The following is an 18,868-nucleotide window of genomic DNA, read 5'->3' as shown; positions in this document are numbered from 1 at the left end:
TAGCTGGACCCGGAACGGCAAACTCATTTGATCCGGAGCTGCCGTCAGGCCTTCCGTTTCTCGGGGCTTGCCCGCACTCCGCTTAGCCAGGATCAGCCCTGGGTCGGGAGGAGCAGCCTAGAGCCCAGGGCCGGCCCGGCCTAGCCCGCCACTCCAAATCAATCAATCAATCGTATTTATTGAGCGCTTACTGTGTGCAGAGCACTGGACTAAGCGCTTGGGAATTACAAGTTGTACAAATCCAGTGAGACCGCGTCAGGCCAGCCCTTAGCTAAATCCATCTCGGACGGGCTGGGCTCGGATGCCCGTCTGGTGTCCCCAGTTGGGCATCGGGTGTTCTTTCTGATATTCTTTCTGATGTTCTGAATTCGCGAGGGGGTGGTGAGACAGTGCCGTTAGACCGAATCTAGCCCCAGGTCACACCAGAGGTAGCCTGGCCTTGGCTTTAAGGAGGCCCATCCGTTCATTCATTCATTCATTCATTCATTCAATCAATCGTATTGAGCGCTTACTGTGTGCAGAGCACTGTACTAAGCACTTGGGAAGGACAAGTTGGCAACATATAGTGCGAGGGCAGTTCCCTGCAGCTTCCAGGGTCAGCTGCGTGCACATGGCGACCCTGCCTTGGTTCATGGGAACATAATAATAATAATAATATTGGTATTTAAGTGCTTACTATGTGCCAAACACCGTTCTAAGCTTTAGGGTAGATATAATAATAATAATAATAATAATAATGGTATTTGTTAAGCGCTTACTATGTGCAAAGCACTGTTCTAAGCGCTGGGGGGGCTACAAGGTGATCAGGTTGGCCCACGTGGGGCTCACAGTCTTAACCCCCATTTTACAGGTGAGGTAACTGAGGCACAGAGGAGTGAAGTGACTTGCCCAAGTTCACACAGCTGACAAGACCAAAGTGTCCATGTATCCAGTACTGGATGTCTGGGGCACCAAGGAATACCTGGGAGAAGAAGCAGTGTGGCCTAGTGGAAAGAGCTTGGGCCTGGCAGTTAGAGGACCTGGCTTTTCCCCCCCCGGCTCTCTCACTTGCCTGCTGTGTGACCTTGGGCAAGTCACTTCACTTCACTGGGCCTAGTTACCTCATCCCTGTATATATGTTTGTACATATTTATTACTCTGTTTTACTTGTACATGTCTATTCCATTTATTTTATTTTGTTAGTATGCTTGGTTTTGTTCTCTGTCTCCCCCTTCTAGACTGTGAGCCCACTGTTGGGTAGGGACCGTCTCTATATGTTGCCAACTTGGACTTCCCAAGCGCTTAGTACAGTGCTCTGCACACAGTAAGCGCTCAATAAATACGATTGATTGATTGATCTCTAAAAAGGGGAATAAAGTACATGTTCTCCCTTCTCCTTAGACTGTGAGCCCCAAGTCAGACTGTGCCCAACCTAATTATCTTGCATTTACCCCCGTGCTTAGCACCTAGTAAGTACTTAACAAATACCACAGTGTGATGGCTGCCCCTCTTGGCTTCCATCTCCGTTTCTAGGGATGCACTTTCAAACATCCCTAACTTTTCCCCTGAAACCTGTTTTGGGCCATCCCCCATGAATTCATCCATACCCTGTTTGAACTGTTACTTTCAGCCTGCGCGACCATTTGAGGTAACCAATTTCCTGGGCTTATTCCCGGCTCTGGGAACAGGTGTTCCCTCGTGTTGGTATTGAACCTACCATTTTCCAGCAACGGTAGGTGCCCTCCCTCCTGCTGTTGGGCGATTTTGGTTAGTGCCAATTCCACGTTCCCCCCCCGCCCACGCCCTTCATGATTTTGTCATCAGCATCATCAGTCGTATTTATTGAGCGCTTACTATGTGCAGAGCACTGTACTAAGCGCTTGGGAAGTACAAATTGGCAATCTATAGAGACAGTCCCTACCCAACAGTGGGCTCACAGTCTAAAAGGGGGAGACAGAGAACAAAACCAAACATACTAACAAAATAAAATAAATAAATAAATAAATAGAGTAATAAATATGTACAGACATATATACATATATACAGGTTTTTATCAACTTTGTCCCATCCCCCCCCAGCCGCGTCTTTCCCGGCAGATGAGTTTTCCTGGGGAAGTTGCTGCATCCCTCTGGCCCTCTTAATTGCCCTTCTCAATTCTGGCCCGGACCTAAGGTGGCGTCTGGCCTTCTGGCATTGGCCGTGCTCCAGATCTGGGGCGATTCCACCCGATCGAAGCCCTGGGAACCTCCATGAAGGCCTCTTATTGGACTCCCCCTGGAATGTTGCAGTCTTTTAGACTGTGAGCCCAGTGTTGGGTAGGGACTGTCTCTATATGTTGCCAATTTGTACTTCCCAAGCGCTTAGTACAGTGCTCTGCACACAGTAAGCGCTCAATAAATATGATTGATTGATTTCTAGAGCCCCGGCTGTTCCCATGACCTGTGACCCTTGCATCCTCACTACGCTCCCCTGCTCCGCCGGCCTAGGAGAGCCTCACTGCTCTGGCGCCTCGGGGGTGAGGCCGCTTTGAGGGAGCCGAGACTCTAGAGGAATAATAATGGTATGTGTTAATAATAATAAATAAGGTATTTGTTCATCAATCGTATTTATTGAGCGCTTACTCTGTGCAGAGCACTGTACTAAGCGCTTGGGAAGTACAAGTTGGCAACATATAGAGACAGTCCCTACCCAACAGTGGGCTCACAGTCTAAAAGGGGGAGACAGAGGACAAAACCAAGCATACTAACAAAATAGAATAAATAGAATAGATATGTACAAGTAAAATGAATAAATAAATAAATAGAGTAATAAATATGTACAAACATATATACATATATGTTAAGCGCTTACTATATGTCCAGTGCCGGGGGAGATTCAAGGTAGTCAGATGGTCCCAGGTGGGGCTCACAGTCTCAATCCCCATTTTACAGATGAGGTAACTGAAGCACGAAGTTCATTCATTCATTCCATTGTATTTATTGAGCGCTTACTGTGTGCAGAGCACCGTACTAAGCGCTTGGGAAGTCCAAGTTGGCAACATATAGAGACGGTCCCTACCCAACAGCGGGCTCACAGTCTAGAAGGGGGAGACAGATGACAGAACAAAGACCTGCCCAAGGTCACCACACAGCAGACATGTGACAGAACCGGGATTAGAACCCATGACCTCTGGCTCCCAAGCCCATGCTCTTTCCACTAGGACATGCTGCTTCTCAAAGCGCTTACTATGTTAAGCGCTTTATTATGTACCAGGCACCGTACTAAGCGCCGGGGTGGATACAAGCAAATCAAATTGGACACAGTCCCTGTGGGGCTCACGGTTTCAATCCCCGTTTTAAAGATGAGGTAAATTCATTTATTCAGTCGTATTTATCGAGCGCTTACTGTGTGCAGAGCACTGTACTAAGCGCTTGGAAAGTACAATTCGGCCACAGATAGAGACGGTCCCTACCCAACAGCTGGCTCACAGTCTAGAAGTGGGGAGACAGACAACAAAACAAGTAGACAAGCAGCGAGGCCCAGAGAAGTGAAGTGAGTTGCCCGAGGTCACACAGCAGACAGATGGCGGAGCCTGAATTGCTTCTTCCCAAAGTCAGCAAGTGGATTCCCGCCACTCCCGCGGGGAGGGACTGCGGGCAAGGACGGGAAGGAGAGGGGAAAGGTGAGAGGGAAAACGGCCGCCCTCGGCCTGACCGGCTCCAGGAGGAAGATGGCAGAGAGCCTGCCGCCAGGTAAATCAAGGGCTCGGGCCCATGGAGGTGCCAACCTGGTCTACTTGTTTTGTGGTGGTGTCTGTCTGCTATTCTGTGTATTTTATTTTGTTAATATGTTTCGTTTTGTTGTCTGTCTCCCCCTTCTAGACTGTGAGCCCGCCGTTGGGTAGGGACCGTCTCTATAGGTTGCCAACTTGGACTTCCCAAGCGCTTAGTACAGTGCTCTGTAGGGGAAGCAGCGTGGCTCAGTGGAAAGAGCCCAGGCTTTGGAGTCAGAGGTCAGGGGTTCAAATCCCGGCTCCGCCACTTGTCAGCTGTGTGACTTTGGGCAAGTCACTTAAGTTCTCTGTGCCTCAGTTCCCTCATCTGTAAAATGGGGATTAAGACTGTGAGCCCCCCGTGGGACAACATCACTTTGTAACCTCCCCAGCGCTTAGAACAGTGCTTTGCAATCAATCAATCGTATTTATTGAGCGCTTAACTGTGTGCAGAGCACTGTACTAAGCACTTGGGAAGTACAAGTGTGCACATAGTAAGCGCTTAATAAATGCCATTATTATTATTATTATTATCAGTAATCAGTTGTATTTATTGAGCACTTACTGTGTGCAGAGCACTGTACTAAGCGCTTGGGAAGTACAAGTTGGCAACATATAGAGACAGTCCCTACCCAACAGTGGGCTCACAGTCTAAATGGGCTCACAGTGTAAAAGACAAGTTGGCAACATCTAGAGACAGTCCCTACCCAACAGTGGGCTCACAGTCCAAAAGGGCTCACAGTCTAAAAGACAGTCTAATCGCTCAATAAATACGATTGAATGAATCGGCTAAGCCGTTGGCTGTTTCCCAGCACAGAGGGATGGCTGTCTGGGAGAAGCGGATGGAAACTGGGGTTCCCGGCCCCGCCAGCCCCAGCTCCGTCCCCGGCTCCAGGAGCCTGGCCGTAATGTGGAGGGCGAGGGTGGGGGTAAAGTGCTTGGCTGCTCCCAGGAGGAAAGGGCTGGAAGAGGGAAGGAAGAGCTCCCGTCTCCAGCTAGGAAAACTCAGCCGTTCCTTGATTTTTCCCTTTGCCCTTCCTTCCTCTCCCCCTTGTCCCCCTCTCCATCCCCCCCACCTTACCTCCTTCCCTTCCCCACAGCACCTGTATATATGTATATATGTTTGTACATATTTATTACTCTATTTATTTTACTTGTACATATCTATTCTATTTATTTTATTTTGTTAGTCTGTTTGGTTTGTTCTCTGTCTCCCCCTTTTAGACTGTGAGCCCACTGTTGGGTAGGGACCGTCTCTATATGTTGCCAACTTGGACTTCCCAAGCGCTTAGCACAGTGCTCTGCACACAGTAAGTGCTCAATAAATACGATTGATTGATTGATTGATTTTGCCATCCCAGGGGTCCAAAAGCTTTGGAGGAGCGGCTGTTCGAGCACCCCTTGACGGCAGGCAGGGCAGCCCGGGGGCCTGCTGGGCAAGGCCGGGAGTGAACTGGGCCAAACTGGCGATTGCTGGTCGAAAGTGGCGCACCGTATCTTTGTGACACTGTTTAAAAATTGACTTTTTCCCCGAAATTTGAGGTTTCCCCGGCTTCGTGGGCCTTTGAGCGGCCCTGCCTGTGATCGCCACTAGGTGGCACTGTGGGCATTTTGAACCTGAGCATTATTTTTTTTTTTTGCGGGGGGGGGGAGATGGTAAAAAAAAAACAAACGAAAAAGGGCTTTAAAGTTGCTCGTTTTTTTCCTGTTTGCCCCTTAACGAGGCTCCGGTTTCCCCCTCTTTAAAAAAAAAAAACAACTTCGAAGTGTGGAAAGAGGAGCAGTGTGGGTCTGGGAATTTTGTCTGCAGGAGGTGGCAGTTGGGGGCCTTCCTGGGTCCCCTTGCCCAGTACGTTTGAGCTGGTGCGGTGGACTGATCATCGTCAATCGCATTTATTGAGCGCTTACTGTGTGCAGAGCACTGTACTAAGCGCTTGGGAAGTCCAAGTTGGCAACATACAGAGACAGTCCCTACCCAACAGTGGGCTCACAGTCTAAAATGTTGCTGGGGGGTATAGGATGCCTAGTAGTTCCCATGCTGGGCTGTAATCTGTTCATGTTTTGTTTTGAGAGAGAGAGAGGACCCTTCCCCACTTGGTCCCGACCCCCGCGGGCAGCGGGCCCACGCACGGGCCCGAGAAGCGGGGGACCTGGGTTCTAATCCCGGCCGCTTGTCTGCTGTGTGACTTGCCCAAGGTCACACCTCACTTTTCGGGCCCTCAGTTCGGTCACCTGTGAAATGGGTATTTAGACTGGGCCCCATGTGGGACAGGGACTGTGTCCAACCCGATGACTTTGTGGAGAAGCAGCGGGGCTCAGCGGAAGGAGCCCGGGCTTTGGAGTCAGAGGTCGTGGGTTCAAGTCCCGGCTCCGCCAGTTGTCAGCTGTGTGACTGTGGGCAAGTCACTTCACTTCTCTGCGCCTTAGTAAAATGGGGATTAAGACTGTGAGCCCCCGTGGGACAACCTGATCACCCTGTAATCTCCCCAGCGCTTAGAACAGTGCTTTGCACATAGTAAGCGCTTAATAAATGCTGTCATTATTATTAGAGAGAGAGAGAGAGTTTCAGATTAGGCTTTTGGTATTGTTGTGTGCTTTACCTGAGCTTATTCACCCCAACCGAAGGGAAAACTCAAGCTGAGGGGAGAGTCGAGTCCAGCCTGGGGCCCATGAAAGCCCCAGTTGAGGAGGAGTGGGGTGGAAGAAGGAGTGTGTCAGAGACCCCGGAGGAGTTCAGGGCCAACAAGCTGCGGTCGAAGCTCAGGAACCTCGGGAGGTGATGCAGTTCTGCCGTTTATGGCCCAGCATACGTTGGAGGGGGTGACATCCCACCCCTTCTGCCCAAAAGGAGTTTTGGGGTCTCCTCCGGTAGCCTGTGTTTCAGGGGACCCAGAGGAAATGCGGCCCCGGTGCCTTTAAGAGCCCAAGGCAGGCAGGAAAAGAATTTCAGTTTCAATCTGGCTTCTAAATTTGGAGTTTTGGGAAGGGAGGGATCGGATTTCAGCTGGAAGGGAAGGAGCTGACAGGAAGGCGCTGCACAGAGCCTTCCCTCCCTCCTCCCCCCTACCCCAGCCTGCCTCCCCCCCCAACCCCCCTCTTCTCCCCCCCCCCCCCCCCCCCAGTTACTGACAGAGGAACCATTTACAAAAGGCCGATTCTCTTGGGAGTGGAGAGGCAGGAACGCAGCGTCTGTGAGTAATTTCCTGCTCAATATGGCTGCTCTGACTCACTCGATTCCCCTGGGGTCACTGCGGGACTGCAGCTTGCTTGCTCGTTCACGCTCTCTCTCTCTCTCTCTCTCTTCTCCCTTTGTGGCTAGAATGAGCTAATTTTTTCTTCTCACCCTCAATTCCTTCTCTACGTCTCTCTCCCTTTCTTTCTCCTTCTCTCTCTCCCTCCCTCTGTCCTTCCAAACAATGGCAGAGTCTCCTCCTGGCCTTCTTGCAGTGACCTAGCAACACTCAGACACATGTCAGAGCCTCCAGGCCTCCGGATTCTGGCTATCTTACACTTGTCTTCCAGTCCCTCCTCTGAACCAACCTTTCCCTTCCGGGCAGGGGGATCAGTTTGGATCAGGGAGGGGGTGTCCCCTCCCCCTGAGACTTTCGGGGGACACAGGGACCATCCGGGAGTCCAAGGAGGATATTGGGAGTGTTTCACAACCAGACAGCATCCTCTGGTGAGGGAGTCACTTTCCAGCAGGCTGGACTGGGGATGGGACCGGCCTCCTCCTCTTCCAAAGCAGCCCACTGTGGCACTCCGCACAAGCGAGGAGAATGAGGATGTGACCCCCCTGACCCAACTCTGCTCCAACGCCGGGGCTCTGGCTGACCTGTGGAACCCCTTCACCACCAGGCACGGCTGGAGGTCAGCTAAGATCCTTCTTGGCCAGAGAGAACAGCCGGGGAGGGGACGAGCCAAGGCCCGGGAACCTGGGGTGGTCTCTACAGGGCCTCGGCCGGAGAGGACGACAGGGTAAGGAACCCTGGCGTTCCCACCCACCCGCCTACATCTTTGTTGTCCTGGGAGCCAGGGAAGGTTGGGACGAGCCACTTTCAGAGGGTGAAGTGGGTTGCAGCCACTGGACTAGAGAAGATCAGTCGCTCTTCCACAAAAACTCTTGTATCCCTGAGGGCGGCAGAGTCCCGGAGAGAAACGGCTTCTTCAGCCAGGCCCAAGCCAGCCGGGTGGCCGAAGGGGAGGGTGGAGAGGACAGAGCGGAGCGACCACCTGGCAGAGGTCCTGATCCCGGCTCGGCCGCTCCGTCGGTCCCCGGAGCCCGAGCCCGTCCGCGGGTGAAACAGGCTTGAAAGCCCGGCCTCCACGTCAGCAGGCAGAGTAAACAAATGACCAGTTCGTCAGTCCCCTCCCTCTCAGGGGCCGGGAGCGAAGGCGACGCAGGCAGCCGTAAGGAAAAGGCCTCGCTCGGCTCGTCGGCCTTAAAAGCGAACTCGCCCTCAACAGACGAGCGGATCTGGGTGCTTCTCCCTCATCCCTGGAAACCCCGAGTTGAGGGATAAAGCCCGAGCGGGCTTGGCCAGTTAAAGGATCCTCCGTCTCTTCCCTCCCTCCCCTGCCCAACCCAGCTGTGATCTGGCCCGTCCAGCGGGGCTGAGCTCTATGCTTTGGCACTTTGACCTTGTGCTTCTTGCTCTCGAGTGCCTGAAGACCGGATGGCTAAACCCCAGGCCTCTGGCATAAAGGCAGGACGCCCTGGCCGTCCCAGCCCAGCCACGAGGCGATGGGTGGGGCTTTGGGGACCAGGTCAGTCAGTAAACCCAAATGCGTCTGCTTCGTGGTAGGAGCGGGATCTCCTCGGGGCAATAAACCATCTTCACTCTCCTCTTCAGTGCCGGGCTGTGGTTTGTAATGTCACGGGAACCTCGTCCAGCGAAGCAGATGGAAGCTTTTTGTTTTTTCCTCCCCACCGAGGGTCCAGATGAGGGTGAGGTATTAGAGTTTGCCGCGTCCATGCCTCTGATTGTGGCTGCTGGAGAAAAGTCACCCCAGACCGCCACGACCCTCCTCCCCTTCTCCTACGCCACCGTACCCAGCTAACACTCCCTGCCCTTGTAGGTGAAATATAATATCTGTCGGGTTTCTCACCCACCTCCGTCTCCAAAACAGGCTCCTTCCCCTCCCACCTCTCTCCCCACCCCGGACTCTGGCTGTGGCAGGTGCCGACATGATGTTACCGCTGAGGGGGTTGTGGGGGGCTGCCTTTATATTGGAGAGGGGTGGAGATGGAGGTGGTGGGGTGCTGTTGTTGTTTATCTGTGGGTCACAGCCACGGAAAACGTGTCACCGTTGACCCCAGAGAGTTGGGGGAAGTTGCCCCGAGAGTGGGAATGGGGATCTGATTCCCACCTCTCTGCAGGGTAGATGGACGTTGGGGACTGAAGGGGCATACGGGTGGTTTTTGGCGGGGTCGCGGAGGTGGGGAGGGGATTGAGGGGGGGTCTTCGGGCCCGGCTTGGCGAGGGGGAGCCGCGTGGTACGCGTCTGCGCAGGCGTTGCGGAGGGCCAGGGCCCCGGGTCACACAGAATGTTTGTTCGAAACGAGTGTGACCGTGAGTCATGGTGGCGGTGGATAAACTTCCCCGCTGACTTGGCTCCCCCAGCGCTCTTCCTCTGTCCTTTCCAGATGAAGACCGGCCCCTTTGCCGAGCACTCCAACCAGCTGTGGAACATCAGCGCGGTACCCTCCTGGTCCAAAGTGAACCAGGGCCTCATCCGCATGTACAAAGCCGAGGTGAGTCGTGCGAGTCCCGGCCGGCCACCCCGGCTCCTCCTCCCGCACACTGGTCCCCTCACAGCCCTGGGGACTTGAGTACTCACCTCCAATTCGTACTTCCCAAGCGCTTAGTACAGTGCTCTGCACGTAGTAAGCGCTCAAGAAATACGATTGATGACGATGATGGAATTGGGACCTGACCTTCGAGGGGCCCGAGAGCCCCGAACTGGGCGTTGAGGGAGCAGAGGTGTGGTCCGCGAGGGTCCTTGACATAAGCCGTCGCCTCTCCGGGCTTCGCTTTCTCCCCCCTGTAAAATAGGGCTGATCAGGGCTCCCCTGGCATGGGGAAAGATCACCGGAGACTAGACGTGGCTAAGAGCCCATGTGGAGAAAAGTGCCATCTAACCCCAGGATGATGGCAGTGGTGAAGGTGGTTGGCAGAGAAGCAGCGTGGCTCAGTGGAAAGAGCCTGGGCTTTGGAGGCAGGTCATGGGTTCAAATCCCGGCTCTGCCAATTGTCAGCTGTGTGACTTTGGGCAACTCACTTCACTTCTCTGGGCCTCAGTTCCCTCATCTGTAAAATGGGGATTAAGACTGTGAGCCCCCCGTGGGACAACCTGATCACCTTGTACCTCCCCAGCGCTTAGAACAGTGATGATGATGATGATGGCACTTATTAAGCGCTTACTATGTACAAAGCACTGTGCTAAGCGCTGGGGAGGTTACAAGGTGATCAGGTTATCCCACAGGGGGGCTCACAGTCTGAATCTGCGAGCCTGCTGTTGGGTAGGGACCGTCTCAATACGTTCCCAAGCGCTTAGTACAGTGCTCTGCACACAGTAAGCGCTCAATAAATACGATTGAATGAATGAATGAATCCCCATTTTACAGATGAGGTAACTGGGGCACAGAGAAAAATAATAATAATAATGCTGGTATTAGGCAAGTGTCCACTATGCGCCAAGCCCTGCTGTAAGCGCTGGGGATGATACAAGGTCATCAGGTTGTCCCACGTGGGGCTCTCAGTGCTTTGCACATAGTAAGCGCTTAATAAATGCCATTATTATTATTATTATTATTATTACACCTGGGGGCTTCCTTCCGGCCAGCTTCTCCTAGCTCCCCCTGCTGGGAAAACGATTCCCTACTCTGCTCTGCAGAGGGGATTCAGAGCATTCCCTGCCCGCCCAGAATTCCCGGGGGCCGGAGAGGCCTACCGTGTGTCGAAGGAGCGGGCGGCGGAGGAGGCCGGAGCGATCTCCACTGCCCCCTTCGTGCGCGCAAACCAGACCCGGCACTTCCTGAGGGGGCCTTAGGGAAGCTTCGCGGGGGGGAGGAGGGGGCGGGAGGAAGGGAAGCAAAAAGGTTTGGGAACTGCGGTTCCAGTTGGTGAGGGGCCAGAGAGGGAGTGGGACCGGGTCCCGGCCTCAGATTAGAGAAGGGAGGAAAAAGAGTCACTCCTCGATCCCCCTTTCTAGTAGCCTGCTGGCACCGGGTTCCCGCATTCAGAGCGCACCTACCGTGCATTTCCCTGTTCCCAAGGGCCCCCGGGACTTCATTCCTCGGTGCAGAAGGAGTTAATCCTACTTTTCCATCCCCTTGGAACCCCTGGGGCAGGGCCTGCCCTCCGGTTGGCCCTGTGCGAGGTTGTGAGGTCCTCCCTGTCCACCCCCCAAGGCCTCCTGAAGGAGTTAATAAAGTTGCTGGAACTGACCAGGCCGAGCCTCCTTTTGCTCCCGTCCTTCCCTTCACCCCTCCCCCTCCCCTTCCTCTGAACTTCACATCCTGTGTTTAGGTTCCAGCCCACATACCTCTCTAATCTGTGAGGCGTCATTCGAGGGGACTGTGCTGGCTCCTTCCGGCTGGAGCTCCGCTTTCTGCACTCCCTTTCCCTTCTCTCCAACTGGGATCGCCAAATAACAGGGTCACCTCCCCATCCCCTCCCTCCCCCCCCGGCCTCCCGGGTACCCCCGAGGGGTCAGTCTGGGGCAATCTTCCGCCCACCCACGAGGGTCTTTGTGCAAATGCCCAGGGTGGAAAATGTTCTCTCCCAACCCTACCACTTCCTTTCCGCTGCCCAACATGTGGGACTTGTGGCCCTTCCACCATTTATCTCTATTAACTTTCTTCTTCCCCTCCCCACTCAGGGGTGCCTTCCCCCCAACCTTGTCTTCCCAAACTGGGATGTCTATAAGGGTAGCCTAGACAACGGTCCCAAAGCCGACTGGCCTCCCAGGGGCACGAAGACCAGCAGTGTATTGGTATTTGCCAAGTGCTTACTATGTGCCAGACATTGTTCTATAAGCAGTGGGGCAGATACAAGGTAATTGGGTTGGACACAGTCTCTGTTCCACAGTCTTTTACAGGTGAGGGAACTGAGGCCCAGAGAAGTTAAGTTTCTTGCCCAAGGTTACTCAGCAGAAAAGTGGCGGAGGCAAGATTAGAACCCAGGTCCTTCTGACTCTCAGAGTCTCTGTCCACTAGGCCACATTGGGCCGGGAACCAGACTCTCTGCCCTCGGCCAGGAGTAAGAAAGGAAGAGGATTAGGACCCAGGCTTGGGTCTGGATAAGACTGTGCCCTTGGATCCCTTGGCATTACCTCTCTCCCTGGCATTCCTGGGCCCGGCGGGAGGGTCAGTTTGGTGCGGTTATAGTGTTGGACCTCCCCAAATGAAGACTTGTTGAACCCAAAAAGGTCAAGTGAGATGGGGAGTTCCCTTCCAGAGGAGCTGGCCTGGCCTTCTCTGAACTGAGAACAAAGCATCTTTCATGCCCTCTTGGTTTAAACTCGTATTTATTGAGCGCTTACTGGGTGCAGAGCACTGTACTAAGCGCTCGGGAAGTGGGTGAACCGGTTTGGGTGCCGGGGGGCGGGAAGGAAGACGGCGGGGGGCGGAGGGGCAGGGGAGGAGAAAGGAGTTTGGTAGAAGTAGCAGCCTCTGTAGCTCCTCTGGCCACCCCGAGCCTGTTCTGTCTGTCCTCATCTCCGTGGCCTTAATCACCAGAACTCAGAAAAGCCGCTTAGGGTCCCCTGATCCAGCTTCCCGGGGTGGGAGAGTCAATCGGTCAATTAGATTTATTGAGTGCTTACTGTCTGCAGAGCACTGTATTGAGCGCTTGGGAGAATACAGTATAACAGAGTTGGTAGACATGTTCCCTGCCCACAGTGAACTTACAGTCTAGAGGGGGTGTCAGGGAATGTGTCCGTTTCCTGTTATATTGTACTCTTCGAAGCGCTTAATAAATACCATTGAATGAATGACTGTTAATAGAAATAAATTACCAACATTGACATAAGTGCTGTGGGGCTGAGGGAGGGGTGGCTGGGCCCCCCCCCGGGTCCACCTTCTCAGACCTTGTGTGTTGTATTGGCGTGGTTCCTGCCGCTGACACAACAGAACCAGTGTGGTTTCAGTGGAAAGAGCACCGGCTTGGGAGTCGGAAGACCTGGGTTCTAATCCCGGCTCTGCCACTTGCCTGCCTGTGTGACCTTGAGGAAATCGCTAAACCGCTCGGTGCCTCGGTTTCCCCATCTGCCAAATGGGGGTTAAGACTGTGAGCCCCATATGGGACAGGGACTGTGTCTAACCCATAAACCTCGTATCTACCCCAGTCCTCAGAACAGTGCCTGACACACAGCGGAAGGTGGTGGGAAGGAGAATTTCCCCAGCCGAGGATGGACTTCTTCTTACCTTGGTTGTCTGGCTCCAGCAAGACAGAGGCAGATCCTGTCTCCCCGGGGTTGCTATATTAGCTGAAGACTAGGCAGCCCCATTGGCCTTTGGGCTGTGAGTGGTCCCGATTCCCCTGTCCCCCCGAGTTTCAGACCTTCCCGCTCCCTGGTTCCTTCTCCCCACCTCACTCTCCTCCCTCAAGCCCCTCCCGGTCTGTTTCCACCTTCTGAAGCCATAACTGACCTGCAGATTTAAGCAACAGGGAAATGAACGTGGCCATGGGGAACAAGAGGGCCTCTGGATTTCTTCCCGTCTCGTTGCCTCAGCCCCCTTCCCTCCCCAAAGGCAGGATCCAGGCCGAAGCTGCGGGTTTGGGACCGGGGGACTGACCCCTCTCATCCCCACGGCTGTCTCTCTTGACTGAGTGTTGGAAGCAGGGTGACCTTTGACCCCGGCTGGAATTCCAGGGGCCCCTCTGAGCTCCCACTGCTTCCTTGATGACATCAGCACGGTGGCAGCTAGCTGCCTGTGGCTTCAGCCCTTCTCCTCAGCCAGCCCCCAGCCGCCTGCCCTCCTCAGTCGCCCACCTCGGCTCTGCCTGAACCTCCGGGCCTGGTCCCACCCCCCTGGCGCTCTGGGGCCACCCTTCTGAGGCCTTCTCGCCGAATAGTAATAATAAGTACGGTGTCCGTTAAGCGGTTACTCTGTGCCAGGCCCCGTACTAAGCACTGGGGTGAATTCAAGCGGGTCGGACGCAGTCCCTGTCCCACGTGGGGCTCACAGTCTCAATCCTCATTTTGGGAACTGAGATACAGAGGAGTGAAGTGACATATCCACAGTCACCCAGCGGACAAGTGGCGGGGCTGCGATAAGAACCCATGACCTTCTGATTCCTAGAGGGTCTATCCACTACTCCGTGCTGCTTCCCTGCACCTGTATATGTCTTTCCTCCTTTTGGGACAACCGGGTTGTCGTGAGGAGAAAGTTCCACCCTAACCTAAGTGTAATCAATCAATCAATCGTATTTATTGAGCGCTTACTATGTGCAGAGCACTGTACTAAGCGCTGGTGCCAGGGCCATTGCTTGGGTCCTCTGGGGCCTTCCCCTCCAACCTCTGGGCTGAGTCAGGTCTGCTCTTGTTCTCTCTTGAACCCTTCCCCTTCTGGGGAGCCAGCCAGCCAGCCCCGGCGCTAGTCACGGTTTCTAACGGGGAGACTTGATCTGGCTGACTGGGCAGCTGGAGGATGGGGAGAGGAGAGAAAATCTGGTAAGACCAGGTCAGCAGGCTGGTAACTATTTATGCTTATCTCCAAGATTCAACCGGCTTAGCAGGGAGGGGGTCTGACATTTTCCTTAGGTTCCCCTGCGCTGGAGGGAAGGAAGACTCCGAGTCTGCTTTCCAAAATCTGGCCGAATGTGGGGAGGGGAAGGGAGAGGATGCTGCTCTGTGGCCTGACTGATTTGGGGGACCCCTGGCCCCTTTTCAGCCTCCCGCCTGCCCCGTGAAGCCCCCAGGACTGGGGTCTGGCTTGGGTTTGGCTTGCCGACGGTCTGTAACTCCCTTGCTCCGCTCCTTTCTTGTTGCTGGGAACTGGCTCCCGGGGAGGCGGGGAAGTTTCAGCTGGTTCCTATTGTCTCAGTCTGCGGTGCCAAGTCGCCTCCTTCAGTTCAGAGAGCCGGAGAGCTGGACGGTTTGCCGTCGTTCCTGTGTGAAAACAGCTCCCTGGGCCCCGGCTTCCTTCGGATCCGGGAGACATCTGTGGGGTTGTCGCCGACGGCCGCAGGCAGTATATCAGGGGGTGCAGGAGCGGTGGTGGCAGGCGCACCACAGCCCGGATTTGGGTTTCTCCCATCCCAGCGGGAAGCTTTTGGGGCTGGGGTGGACATCTGCCTCTGCTCTCCTCCGGGGCCCCTGCCTTGCCGACTTGCCGTGGCCCCAAGCAGCAGTGATTCAGGGCCATGGGTTCGCCCCACCCGGGGGGTCTTTCGGCTCTGGGTACTGAGGAGACTGGATGAACGGACTGAAGGAACCGGGGTACTCCCCCGGGCCCCACTTCCTTCTCCCCGCCACCTCCTTTCCAGGTGCTTGTGTGGGTGGGTTGGAGGGAGATCTCTTGGGCCTATCCTGAATAGCTGTTGGTCACGTTGGACCTCTGATCACTAAACTCAACATTAAACTAAGCTGGGCTCACCTGCTAGTTCTAGCGCGGTGGCACATCCGTGGGTTTGAGGGCTATTCCAAGCTCTATAACCCCTTTGCCCCATGTTCCCCTTGTCTCCCTCGCCCTGGATGTGCCCATTCCGATCAAATTGTGTCTACTAACTTTGAGCATTCGGTAACAAACACCACAGTTATTATTGTTATTATACTGTGCTCTACAGTAAGCTCTCAATAGCTACTGTTGACCGATGGATTATTGTTGGCAGGGAATGTGTCTGTTGTATTGTCCTCTCCCAAGCGCTTAGGACAGTGCTCTGCGCACAGTAAGCACTCAATAAATACGATTGAATGAATGATGGAATGAACCCGGGCTTGGTGTGGAGCAAACCCTCGTTCACTGAAGGCCCTGTCTGGGCTCGGGATGAGGGTAGCTTGGCCTAGGCTTGACTGCTGGATTGTAAGCTCCATTTGACCCTAAGCTCCTTGAATAATAAAAATAATAACGATGGCATTTGTTAAGCGCTTACTATGTGCGAACCACTGTTCTAAGCACTGGGGAGGATACGAGGTGATCACGTTGTCCCGTGTGGGGCTCCCAGTCTTCATCCCCATTTTACTGGTGAGGGAACCGAGGCTCAGAGAAGCTAAGTGACTTGCCCAAGGTCACACAGCAGACACGTGGGGGAGGCCGGGATTAGAACCCGTGACCTCTGACTCCCAAGTCTGTGCTCTTTCCACTGAGCCACGCTGCTTCTCGAGGGGAATGAGTCTACTTACTCTTCGGTACTCTCCCAGGCTCTCTGCAGTGCTCCGGACCCAGGTAGTCCCAATAAATACCACCGGTCGATTGATTGATTGATGGATCCAGCGCCTCGATCGTCGTCGTTACTGATTCCAATGCCTGTCCTGACCTTTCCACGCTCTGTGTCTCTCTCTCTCTCTCTCCCCCCAACCCCCGGCTGCTGCAGTGCCTGGAGAAGTTCCCCGTGATCCAGCACTTTAAGTTCGGCAGCCTGCTGCCCATCCAGCCCGTGTCATCCTAAGAGAGGCCGGGACCAGCGCCCGCCATCCGGGAGGCGACCAGCTCATCACCCGCCCTGCTCCGGTGCCACGGCCCCCTCCGCCCCTTCTGTTTTCTCTCTTTCCACGGGTCGGTCGGTTCGAGGCGGGGGATAGGGGCCCCAGCACGAGGGCTACAGGACCCCGGCGGGAGAAGCGTCCGAAGTTCGACCGGTCGTACGGCTCTGGCGGCAGGGTCTCTGAGGCCTCCATCCCCTCCCCTTGACCACCCTGCCTCGCCTCTCCGGGAGGGTCCGCACCCCTACCCCGTTTCACGTGCTGAGCCCTCTCTGGGCCGTGCGGGCGGGGAGTGACCCGTTCTGCTTTTCCAATCAGTTTCTCCCCGTCTCCCGTTGCCGTCCCGAGTGTTGAGGAGCGGTTTCTCACGCTAGGGTGGGAAAGCCTTTGGTCATGCCTGGAAGCCAACACCTCAGAGTGCCCGGGGACCAGGGTTTTCCTAGGGCACAAGAACGAGGAATATTAGCGGGGAAGGAGAAACCCCGGCTAGCCCAGGCCCCCTGTTCCCACGACTGCTGCCGGAGATGAGCCGTTTGCCGTCCCTGTGAGAATCCGTCGCTGGCGAGCACTAAGGTGCGTTCTTAGCTCCTTCCTCTGGGCAGAGGGAGGGCTTCCTGCTCACCCTCCTCCTGGCCCCTGCACTGTCTCCTCACTCTCTTCGCCGGCTCCCCGTAGAGCAGCCCAGCCATTGCCCTGGCTTTAGCAATTTCCCTTAGGGAGAGGGAGTTGGCATTTAGGGGGCAAGGAAGGCTCTGCCCTGGCCTTCCTCTCCTCAGACCTGACCGTCAACCACACAGGAGATGGTACCACGCTTACAGTACAACATCTTTCCCTTTGCCAGAGGGGCAGGGCAGAGCCAAACGGGATCACCGGAGGCCCAGGCTCCACTTTTCCATGAGTGGCACCCTGGTCTAGCTCCAGCCTCCTTACAGCTAGTACTCTGATAACCCAGCTCTGTCTCTCTCGTAGCCCGGCAGGAGAGAGGGCTAGGGGTGGGTACGGCCTCCCTTTGGGTCTAGAGTGAGGGAGGGGACCACAACCAGGAGTCTTTCTGCCATGCCCTCCCCCGAGGAGGCGGTGCTGGGGAGAGGGCAGGTATTCAGCTCTGCCAACTGGCTTTTGGTGGGGGAAAGGGAAAGGCTCTTCAGGGGTTCAGTGCTTGGGTTTCCGGTCTGGAACAAGCGAGGTGGGCACAGGGTGGGAGCAGGCTGAGTTCCAAGTTTCCTTCCAGTGCTCTTTCTGGAGCTGGGCTTCCCAGTCTTTCCCTCACCAGCGCCCCTTCTCCATTAAACTATTTAAAAGTGTTTTTCTGCCGCCCCTGCGATCAGGTTTATTTCTGGATCTTCTCTGGCTTCCTGCCGCAGCCCCGCGGGTCCCGACCCCTATTGAGGCAGAGGAGCCCTCTGAGAAGCCCGGGACGAAGGACGGACACTCCCCTTCTTAGAGCCCAGCGGCCGTGGGTCGGGAGAGACGAGTCTCGTGGAGGTCCGGGGTCCGGGTGGCTGTGGCAGGTTTTAGCTCGGCGGGTGGGCCGGGCTGCTGCCGAGGGGCTGGGATGTGGTTATCGCGTTCAGCCGCCTAGACGGTTCCGGTGGTGAGTCGGGGTCTGATGCAGAAGGGTTGGCGGGAGGAGAAGAGGGCCCACTCAGGTGCGTGCCGCCTGTCTGCCCAGGGTTTGACCGACGGGTCTGGTCTGGGAAGCTGCGATTGGGGGGAAGGGGAATCCTTGGCACTGAGTACCCCCTGGCCAGAGGGGTGACATTGCACTGGAAGCCCTCAGTTTGGCCTCAACTAGGGGCAAAACCAGTCCGGCGAGCCAAGATCCGGGCAGGAAAGGGGATCCAGCAGGCCTGGCGAGGTGGGGGACCGCAGACTCCGGCTCGGCCCGTTCCGTCCGCGCTGGGAGGCGTTCACCCCGAGATTAGGGTCTGGAGTGGCCTGGGAAGGGTTAAATAATGGTGCTTGTTAAGCGCTTACTCTGGGCCAAGCACCGTTCTGAGCACTGGGGTAGGTACAGGTTAATCAGGTTGAACACAATCCCTGTCCCACATGAGGCTCCCAGTCGTAATCCCCGTTTCACAGATGAGGTAACCGAGGCCCAGAGAAGTGAAGCACACAGTAGACGTGGCGGAGGCAGGATTAGAACCCAGATCCTTCTAACTCCCAGGCCCGTGTTCTACCCACTTAGCCACGCTGCTTCTCATGTTAGCCCACCCTTACTCAAGTGGGAAATTTCCCCCCCTGCTCACCTGCCAACCAGCCACCATGTGTACTGGGGCCTATTCCCACCCTGTCGACTTCTCTCTTCTCCGCACGCCGCACCCCCAGGCACGTGAACAGCGGCACATTGGCAGAGATCCACCCACCCCACTACCCTGTCTCAGACAGGGACCTCAGGATGTCTGGAGGAACTGGGAAGCCTTTGGCTGTTCTGGGCATCTCCAAAATGAAATCCAGAGTGGGAGGGGAGGAGGTTCGAGGGCCTGCCGG

The 18,868-nt window shown here is 55.2% G+C and overlaps 1 protein-coding gene across 1 annotated transcript in view; it reads left to right on the top strand.

The window, feature by feature from the left end:
* PTPA (protein phosphatase 2 phosphatase activator) overlaps positions 1–17,684 on the top strand; it is a 56,301-nt gene extending 38,617 nt beyond the window's left edge. Inside the window, exons 9-10 of the mRNA XM_038745206.1 lie at positions 9,375–9,482; positions 16,270–17,684. Coding sequence (XP_038601134.1) covers positions 9,375–9,482; positions 16,270–16,344 — 183 coding nt within the window. The 3' untranslated portion in view covers positions 16,345–17,684. The remainder of the gene's footprint in view (positions 1–9,374; positions 9,483–16,269) is intronic.
* Positions 17,685–18,868: the final 1,184 nt, after the last annotated feature.

Source organism: Tachyglossus aculeatus, chromosome 4, assembly GCF_015852505.1.
Source record: "Tachyglossus aculeatus isolate mTacAcu1 chromosome 4, mTacAcu1.pri, whole genome shotgun sequence".
In the NCBI taxonomy this organism is placed as follows: domain Eukaryota; kingdom Metazoa; phylum Chordata; class Mammalia; order Monotremata; family Tachyglossidae; genus Tachyglossus; species Tachyglossus aculeatus.
Note: the sequence above shows the minus strand (reverse complement) of the source record. Positions and strands in the feature narration are given on the sequence as shown.